General features: G+C 31.9%; 1 protein-coding gene across 1 annotated transcript; it reads right to left on the bottom strand.

The window, feature by feature from the left end:
* Positions 1–564: 564 nt before the first annotated feature.
* Positions 565–2,965, bottom strand: LOC107849201 (TMV resistance protein N-like). The gene is made up of 3 exons (XM_016693842.1): positions 2,585–2,965; positions 791–1,066; positions 565–729 (listed from the first exon to the last, which is right to left on the bottom strand). Exons 1-3 carry the CDS (start codon positions 2,963–2,965, stop codon positions 565–567), a joined length of 822 nt encoding a protein of 273 aa, XP_016549328.1.
* Between the last annotated feature and the right edge of the window lie 8,142 nt (positions 2,966–11,107).

The following is an 11,107-nucleotide window of genomic DNA, read 5'->3' as shown; positions in this document are numbered from 1 at the left end:
CTCAGATGAGCAATTCATGTCACTCATGATTTGTGGGAAATTCCCAAGTTTCAAGAAGCCAGAAAGAATTAAAGTCTCAAGATTAACCAATTCAATATTGTCTGGAAGGCTCTTAATATTCCTGCAGTTATTCAGGTTTAGTAGAAGATTTTTGAGAAATCCAACAGAAGTAGGGGTGGAGCTACAGTATCCTGTGAGGGTTCGGACGAACCCAATAGCTTTAACATAGATCCTATACTTATACTACTAAACTTTGAATATTGTATATAATTGTATAGTGAGAACTCATTGAGAAAGATTGTCGCTTGGCTCAGTGGTTGGATGGGTCACTGTTAAGGTCTTTGTTGCCTTAGACGTGGGTTTGAACACTTCAACAACATACATTTTTCTTTTTTACTCAATTTTTTTCCCTTTCCAGTTTTAGGGGTCTTTATAATGATAATATTTATATTTATAATGTTTAAGAAGTTCATCGTTTTTTTAATATGTTAAATTATGTTACTTGTTAGTTAGTTTGACTATGACTATGTACACTAGCTTGAAATTATTGTCTTATCTTTAAATTTAGAACGCACATTCGTCTTTGAATTTATTTTCAAAAGAAAGGATCTCCATTATACAACAATCTTCAAGAATCAACTTCTCAAGATTGGGGACCCCCGTGAAATCTGGACAGGTGACTTGCTTTTGGGAGTGACTAAGGTTGAGAAACTTCAGTTTGTCTAGGACCTGTTAAAAGAGAAAGGTAAATCACTTCACTTATTAGATTGCATCTAACTAATAATTATACCTTTATTCCTTTCCACAAGTGTGCATTGCGGCTATACTGCGTTTTCAGACAAGCAAGCCTTTTTGCTTGAAAACTTGCTGGAAGAGATTTCATTGGGTAGCCATGCCAATGAAGCCATATCAAATTATTTGGAAGAAAATCATGGGCTAGGGAGACGCCTGCATTGTGTATCTTGAGCAGCCTCAAGTTGTCCCTATATTTGAAGGCGTCTTCACCAACATTTGTTTCTTTTGGAATTGGCAAGTGCAACCACATGCCTTCCACAGCTTCTGTGACCTATAAGAGGAACGAAGTGTAACTTTAAATGTTAGGGAAATAAGTATTTAACTACTCCTTTTACATTCACCTGAACGAGCAAAAAGTGCTGCTGCAGGATAGACTTGCCCTACTTTTGATAATGCATGATGAATATGCTCAGGATTCCACAACCTAGTATATTTGCCAAGATTGTTTGAGGCTTCTTTGCAAACAATATGCCAACCCATCTCATGAATCAACTGATGCATCATAATCCGACCTTTTGAAACAGTTATAAGAGATTTTTCCATGAGATTACTTATGCCAATGGCAGGTGTAAAACTGAAACTGCGAAGAATTCTAGTTACCGATCTTTCTTCTTCCCTTTAAAGTAACATGCAATATCTAAGAATATCTTTTGGTTAGCCTCACTTAGTCCATCAAAACTTACTTTGAGTTTTTCTACAATTTCGTCTTCTGGAATTTATTTTAGTCTATCCACTGCAGCTCTCGACTGAAGCATGCCTCTACTATATAAATTGGAAACCAAAACTTTAAGAGCTACTGGAAGACCTCCTGCAATAGAGTACTAGACCTACTAATTTACTTATTTTAGTTTAGTAGTCTCCTATCAATGAAACATGTTGCCTAACGTGTTTTAATCAATGCTAAAACAGTAAGTAAATAAGATAGTGTTTTTCACGTGGAAAACACCCGGCTCAAGAAGGTATAAAAAAACACGACCTGTACCTCTATTATAGGTTCCACACCAAACTTTACTGAACAACTTTGAGCCTCAACGAACAGCAAATTACAAGACTTATGTGTAATCTAGAAATTATAAACTCTACCTACTTCTACAAAACACACAAACCTCCCAAGGCCGTATGTGTTGCCGAGTCTTCGAGTTCCCAAACCTGAAGACAATAATCTTAATTCAGTTTATACTTCACTGAAACTACAATTACATCAATATTACAACTTAAGAACCAACCTAATACATAAAAATAAGACACCCTCAGTCAATGTGCCAAATGCTTTTTGCTTTATAAGTGTGTAAGTGACTGTGTAAGTCAGTCCATCTATGTAACCACAACTCTCCAAAGAATACTTCATCAGATGATACTTCTTTCTTCAATCAAACTCTCACTCTTCAGAGTTTCTTGTGAGTTAAAAGTCCTTCCAGTAATACTCCAAGTTCAAGTAAAACTCCTACTTCAAATCAACCTCTCTTTTCTTCAAGTATTGTATTCAAACTAAACTCTTTTTTAACACATGTGATGTTTATCTTGAGTTTTATTAGAAGTATACATGCTATTCCTGAATTCAAGCAACCTTGTCTTCATGTAATAGTGACCTTGATTTTGTATTTCAGTGGACCATCTGTGAGCAACATGTTTCATTCATTTGTCATTCATCAAAACTTCATTAATCCTAACACCCTGGGTACTGAACAACTTCAGCCGTGATCTCTCCATATTCAATTTTGGGATGACTTTTCTGGAATGCATGCCAACTAAAGAACACAATACTTTCATCAGTGTTTAAAAGACTCACTTTGTAAATTTTGTCCACCTTATATCGCAGAAGCATGTGTTTATCCTTTGTTGTTATGATGATTCTACTGCCTGCACCAAACCAATCATGGCTTTTAGCTAGGGCATCTAATTGGTTTCCATGATTGACATCATCAAGAATAATTAGAACCCTTTTCTCATTTAGTCGTCTTATTATTGAGCTGGTTCCTTCAAATATGTTTATTCTTAGATCTTTTAACAGAAGTAGCTCTGAAAGAAGTATATGCTGCAAATGTTGGATACCATATTTGGCTGAATTTTCTGCAAATTCATGAAGGAAAATGGCACCTTGGAAGTGATGGAAAATCTTGTCGTAGATGGCTCTTGCATAGTTGTTCTTCCAATTCCGTTCATTCGCCATATTCCTACGAATTGAACTTTATCAGACCCCAGATCCAACAAGGAATACATCCTCCCTATTCTGGAGTGTATTCCGACAAAATTTTCAGTTGGATCACATGCAGTATGACCTAATTTATCCATGAAACATTCTACAATTAGCTCGATACGTTTTGCTTTGTGCCTGGTAACAGGAAACAAATGAATTACAAACTCGATGGAGAGGGCTGTTATTATGCAAGTCCAGAGAACAAAGGTTCATTTATATGTGCAGATTCTTAAATGAAACTTAGCAGATGACTTAAGTACCTGGTGTTCCTCTCGCTTACGAAAAGAAAGAGTAAAAATTGAAAACAACACTTTCTGGAGCAATATTTCAATCAGATTATTCCCCTTCAGTTTTAAGTTAAACCTTTTCTAATTTATATCACATTGTTCGATAAGTTTGTCTTGTTTTAACCACACTATAATCATGGCTAAGCTTTTTTCCTGCTCCAGTGGTATACAATTAATAAACTAAACTGTTTTTGTATGTAATGGAGTTTCCACCCGAGTATTTACCTAGTATTTGTGTTGTTCTTATGGAAAACGAGGCACAGTTGGAAGACAAAAGCCAATAGTCAAACGCAAACATATAAAATTTATTAGCCATTAACAATATTCGGCAAATCCCAACTAAATTCATTTGCTGCTATCGTCAGAGCTGCCAGCCATTTCTTCATCCTTTCTTCCTCTTCTTTGAACTTTAACTCATGCTTAGAGAAAAATTCACCAAACGCGTCTTTTGTTTTCTTACTACCGATGGATCCACATCATAGAAGATGGAGAACAATCTGTCCCCTGAATTTCATGCATTCAGTGATCTTAACAAGCTCATCTAGACACCATGAAGAAGCAATATAGTTTTGGGAGAATATGATGATGGAAATCATCGACTCTTCGATGGCTTTGAAAAGTGAGGGTGAAAAAGATTTACCCCTTTCAGGTTTCTCATCTTTGAAAGTGTGGATTCCTCTTTGCTGCAAAGCTCTATATAGATGATCAACGAAATTCTTCTGCACATCCTCTCCAGTTAAACTAAAGAAAACATCACAAGTGCACGGAAACAAGGAAGAAGAAGAAGCTCCTGTTTCCCATTGCATCCATTGAGAGACAAGATGCAAAATGCAAACAAGAACAATATGTACCAAAGCCTACAATTTCCTTCTGTGTTCTCAACTATTGACAGATATGCAATTACATCAGTTTAAAATAAGTATGATCTTATTATATGTTGCAAAAATATGTTCTTTTTTCAAAAGATTGTAAATCTATAAGTAGTTCAAGTCTAACACAATGGATTCAGTTGAACCTGCCCTAGATCCGCCTTTGCAGAATTGCATCAACTAAAACTCAAGAATCAATCTCACATTTTTTGGCTTCAAATTGTAGTAAATGAAAATTCAGATAAGAAGCAAGTCAACTGAAATGAACAATCACATCCACAAAAACAACCCCTCCATGCTAACATTTTAAAAATTGGCCTCTAACACAGACTGATCGTTTCTATACATCAAAAATTTTGAATACTATTCAGACTATACATTTTAAAAAAAAAAAAGTCATTCCCTTGAATTATTCAAATTTATACGTACTACCTTCCAGTTTAAATAAATACTCCTATTAAAATAAAACTTGGAAGCCTCTGACTTGCTTTGTCATTTATCAACCAGCTCGCCATCTCCATTTGGGGTTTATGTCGTTGTTTTCTGATGAGCTTAAATTTGTTACAGAGCAAATATCCTCCTGCTAAACCAACAGCCAAATGTTCACTTAAAAATGAAAAGACAAAAAAAAATAAAGAATGTCATGAACAATAAAAAAAATGTTAAATTTTCTTTAGTTAGTAATTCTTTAATTGCAGTGTCCTACATTGTATGTTTAAGACATGACATTCAAATGACATTTTGATACATCACATACATCTTAGTTAAAAGCCATAAAATTAAAAATTAACAAAAATGTCAAATTTATTTCTCTACTTTCAAAAATACTTTATATTGAACTTTTGTTATACTTTTTGAACATATTTTCCCTCCCCTATAAGATTTTGTTTAGATGTACCTAAACCTGTCAAACGGGCGGAATTGGCCCGTTCCGGCCGATTTAGCCCGGCCCAATTAGGTAACCCGGCCAGATCTGTCCCGGCTCGGGGACCTCTGGGTTACCGAGTTGCCGGTCCCGGGATGGGCTATCTCAATAGATGGGCTCGATAGACTGGCCCAGTTCCAAACCTGGACCAGGCCCACCGGTTAATCGAGCCGGCCCGGCCTGACCCAGTTCAATATTTTATTTTTTTTAAGATTAAGTGGGCTGCTGACTGGGCTCCCAACGGTCAAATGGAGCGTTGGCCCAACGGCTATAATGCCGTTTGGGTCCAACGGCCATTTGGCCAAATTTGATCCTTTTTTTTAAAAAAAAAAAAGTTAATTCAAAATTTTTTCTAATAATATCTCCAATTCAAAATTCATTTTTTTCACACAAATCTCAATCTCTCTCAAATATTCTAGTTATCTCCTAAAGTGCTCAATTTTATTTTTAATTTTTTAATTACAAATATAAGTGAAAGTTTTCTAAAGTCGCAACTTTCGGATACTTTCAAAATTTGGTATTGTCATTCCATCTCTTACTTTTAATTTTCAATTAGTGTATTAATTGTAGAATATTTATTTTTATTATTTTTGTGTATTTTGAATATTTTTTAGTTTATATTATAATATGGATAAAATAAGAAATCTCGATAAAAGTATCAAATTTTTTTATCCCGAAAGTGGTAGTGGTAGTAAAAAATGAATTGGTGGTGGTTCCAATAGAGGTAGTTTAAGTAATAGATATACCCGTGTGCCTCCGATACCGGTTAGTCAATTTTTTGAGGAAGAAATAGGTGTAGGAGCTCACGATATGGATTATGCAGAAGCTCAAAAAAATTATGGTATAGAAGAAGAAAATGAAGTAGATGCGTTTAATTTAGATGATGATGATGAAAATATTGGTGAGACACCTGCAGTATAAAATGCTAATGTTAGATCAGAATCGGTTAATCTTCCTCCCCATCCTTCCCGTGCCCCAAAAGCTCGTAGAAGAACTAGTATTGCATGAAAACTTTTTATGGAAATAGAAGGACAAACTAAGATGCAATGCAATATTTGTTAAATTTTATATGAGCATAAAAGAGGAGGCATTAGGGAGGGTACAGGTTTGTTGATGAGACAGATAAGAGACAATCACGCTAGAGAGTTACTTATTTCACAAGATGGTGAGGCTATTGGTGGGCCAATGCAAACTAGATTGAACCCAACAACCGGTCAATTAACTAAGAATCATAATAAAATGAAGGACCGGGAAGAAATAACGAAAATGATAGCTGTGGGTTGTTTGCCTTTCACTTTTGTTTCTTCGGATGCTTTTATTCATTATATTCAAGCAATTTATAATCCTATGTTTAATGGTATTTCTAGAAGTACTTGTCGGACCAATATTTTTAGACTCCATGCACAATATGTTTATTATTTATCTACATTATTAAAAAATATTCAATGTAGAATTGCTCTAACTTTCGATCTTGGTCGTGCTGTTAATAAAAATAATTATTTAACCATTACTTGTCACTAGATAGATAATAATTTTATTATGCAAAAACATATTCTAACTTTTTTTGTATGATGAAGATCGTAGACATACTGAAAAATGTATTTCTGAATCTATTACTAAAATTGTAGAATATTATGGTATTGAATTTTTTTTTTATGTATTGCTTTTGATAATGCATCTAACAACAAGGTTGCTATTGACAAGCTAAAAACCAACCTTTCTCCGCCATTACCTGAAACATTTCATAGTAAGTGTGCTCATCATCTATATAACTTAATTGTAAGTGATGGTTTTGAATTTTTCGAGCTTTATATTGAAAAGGTACGACTTGCTATTGGCTTTATTCAAGAAAATAACCGAAGAGGTAGAATGAGAGAATTTAAAGTTAAATGTGAACAAAATGAACTTAGACCGATATTAATGCCTGAAGAATGTGATACTAGATGAAATTCTACTTATACTTATTTAAAAACTTGTATTGCTTATAAATTTCCTATTACAATAACTTTTAATCAATTTTGTGGTTCTTTTCCTGAGTGTATGCTACATGATTCTGATTGGGCTGCAATTGATGATCTTGTTAATTTTTTGGAAAAAATTTATATAGCTACGGTTGAATTTTTCGGTGCTTATTATCCTACTATTTGTAATATTTTAGCTTATTTAGCCGACATTTCTTGTTTGCTTAAAAAATATAAGAATAAAAAAGGTTACAAAGATGTTGTTAGTGCTATATTTGCTAAATTTAAAAAGTATTTTTATCCGCTTCCCCTAATTTACTTGGTTTGCGACTTTAGTTCTATTATTTATAATTCCTTAGAGACAGAGCCTGAAGAACGACCAAATTTATTTATAACTATGAGTAATGCGAACATTTATATAGAAGCATTATATAACCATTATGTCGATTTACTTGATGTAGCTGTACCGACAAATATCACTCCAATTATAGCTCCTTAAGCTCCAGAGGAGCCATCATCTTCTAAAAGGATGGCACATAGTGGTTTTCCTGATTAATTTTCTGATTGAAATATTTGGGACAGAGTTTCTCCTTCAACATACAACACAAATTATCTGAAAGAACTTAAGTATTATCTTTAATGACCAATATAGAATCGTAGAGCAAAGATCAACGCATTGGATTGGTGAAAGAATAATGAAAGACAATGTCCTGTGCTTTCAAGATTAGGTAGAGATATATTGAATGTTCCAATGTCAGCCGTTGCATCGGAGAGCACTTTTAGACAGGGACGACAACAGCTTGGACAAAATAGACACTCATTGGGAAGCAATGCTATGAATGTTCTAGTTTTCCTTAGAGATTGGATTAGAGCGGAACGAAGAAATCAAGGAATGGAGGTGGAGACGAAAGACGAATAGAATATTGAAGAAATTCTGACTTCAAGGGAGAACTCAACACAATCAAGTCTAATGCATGGTTTTGTTCCCGTTGATTTTGACTATCCTATGGCAGTTCACTTTAATATTAACATGAACGCATTGAAAAAAATGATGCAAAATTTGTAGATTTATCATTCATGTAAATTATAAGTTTTGGATCATTTTTCAATCAATAAAATACAACATTCATTCACTCATTACTTTGTAATTTTTTTCATTTAAATTGAATTTCTAGTTTGAATTAAATACTTTTAATATATTACTATCAAACTTTACACTAAGTAATAAACATAACAAACATATATACACATATACTCTACATATATACACAAGTGATAATTAAAGTAGTATATATATATATATATAGATAGATAGATAGATAGATGGATAGATAGCGTATATAACTATATATGTTGTATGTATATTGCTTCAAGTGGTATTTTGAGTAGTATAGATTCTACATATAAGTCTATATATTTTCTATAGACTAAAATAGTATATATTTAATGTGTATAAGTTTCTAACATAGTATAATATGTAATGTATATGTTAATGTGTATAAGTTTTTCATTTAAATTGAAGTTCTAGTTTGAATTAAATACTTTTGATATATTACTATCAAACTTTACACTTAGTAATAAACATAACAAATATATATACACATAGTGAAAAAATAAATATCTTTTAAGTTCAAATATAATGAAAACATATAATGAATATATGTTCAAAACTTCAACTATTATTATATTAAGTAATATACATTATAATCTTGTACTATAATATGTATTGTATATATCTTTTAACTTTCAAGTGGTATTTATAGTATATATTCTACATATATGTGTATATATTTTCTATAAACTCTAAAGTAGTATATATTTAACATAAACATGTCCATATGTTTTCTAAAGTAGTATAGATATAGTGTATATATGTTGTATGTAGATTATTTCAAGTGGTATTTAAAATAGTATATATTCTACATGTATGTGTATATATTTTATGTATACTAAACTAGTATATATTTAATATATACATGTGTATATGTTGCTAAAGTAGTATTATATGTAATGTATATATTGTACGTATATATGTGCATATATTTTCTACAGAATCTAAACTAGTATCTATTTAAAGTATACATATGTATATGTTTTCTAAAGTAGTATATATTTAGAATCTAAACTAGTATCTATTTAAAGTATACATATGTATATGTTTTCTAAAGTAGTATATATTTAGTGTATATATGTTGTATGTATATTATTTAAAGTATTTTATATATTGTATTGTATGTATATATGTGCATATATTTCCTATAGAATCTAAAATTGTATCTATTTAAAGTATACATGTGTATATGTTTTCTAAAGTAGTATATATTTATTTTATATATGTTGTATGTATATTATTTAAAGTAGTATATATATTGTATTGTACGTATATATGTGCATATATTTCCTATAGAATCTAAACTAGTATCTATTTAAAGTATACATGTGTATATGTTTTCTAAAGTAGTAGTATATATTTAGTGTATATATGTTGTATGCATACTGTTTAAAGTAGTATATATTGTATTATTCGTATCTATGTGCATATATTTCCTATAGAATTAGAATCTAAACTAGTATCTATTTAAAGTATACTCGTGTATATATTTTCTAAAGTAGTATATATTTAGTGTATATATGTTGTATGTATATTGTTTAACGTTTTTAAAATGTATATAGGTGTTTATATATTGAAAAAAATATGAAAATATAATTTTTTATTTTTTGAATTTTGACCGGTTTTGACCGGTCAAAACCGGATAATTCTTAAGTGGGCCGATTCCGGTCCATTTGATCAAAATTTACTGTTTCGACCTGGACTGGTCCAGCCGGTTAACACTAACCCGATACCAAACCCGGACCAAAACCGGTTAATTTTTGTTGGTCGGTGCCGGTTTGAACCCGCCCGTCCCGGTTAACAGCCATAGATATACCCTCTTGTCTAAACGGTCCAAAGATATTAATAAAATATAATGGTAAATTTTGCCATTTTCTCAAAATACAAGGATGTATTTGCTCTCATATATTTCTTTCATGTAAAATTCTTAAGATAGACTTTAATTATCTTGACCACGGAATCTAATTAGTATGTAAAAAGATGAAGTTGACCAGTAATCGGAGAAAAACAAGTTTCTATACTTTACCTTTAGCATTCTAATTTAGTGCACTGTATTTGCCCCATTAACGAACTAGACTTTAATGGCCGTTAAGGTCCATGGAAACATATAGGCACGAGTGCACTAATTTAGTACAACACACCAAGTCTTTAAAATTGTTTTATTAGACTTTTTCTCATCATATTTGTACGTTTTTTTTTTCGTTTTTCATCCAATGTTCGGTACCCGCATTGGAGCTCGACTAATCCGAATTCGCGTCGGGTAGGGTACCATTCGGTAGGTAGCGCTCCCAATAGACTTTTCTCCATGTTTAGGGTCGAACCCTCGACCTCTGATTAAGGATGGAGCAACCACATCCGCTGTACCACAACCCATGTTGGTCATATTTGTACTTAATTTGACCTAGAGATGTATAGTGGAGGAATATAGTACACTATATGATACTTTGAGTAATTTTCATGGATAGTCATTTATGTTTTCATAATTGTCCATAAATATCACTTTTATTTCTTTTAGGATAAAAATATCACACAACTATCTCTATTTTCCTGAAAAAATACTTAACACTTTAAAAATCTTCTTCTCTCCTACTTGGCATGTTATGTTGTTAAAATCTTTTAGTTTCTTAATTATAAACGTATTTAATTCTTCAAGGTTCATTTATTCAAACTCACGTCTTATAAACTATAAGAAAAATCTAAATTACGTAATATTTTTTTTTTTTAGAGAATTTGCAAAGAAATTTACCGGTAACCTAATTCTCTACAAGTTTTTCAACCAAACTAATACTATGGAAAACCTAAAAAGAATTTCTATCAAACAAAATTTGAAGGAGAAAATCTTAGATTTTTTTTTTCCCAAGTAAAATTCAATAGAAAAATCTTAAAGGTAATTATCACCTGAAAATTTTAATTCGTATGTAGATCACCCGCAAAATTTCAAGCAAGATCTTTTTGATAAAAA

Source organism: Capsicum annuum, chromosome 12 (assembly GCF_002878395.1).
Source record: "Capsicum annuum cultivar UCD-10X-F1 chromosome 12, UCD10Xv1.1, whole genome shotgun sequence".
NCBI lineage: Eukaryota > Viridiplantae > Streptophyta > Magnoliopsida > Solanales > Solanaceae > Capsicum > Capsicum annuum.
This window is presented reverse-complemented; position numbering and strand designations above follow the sequence as displayed.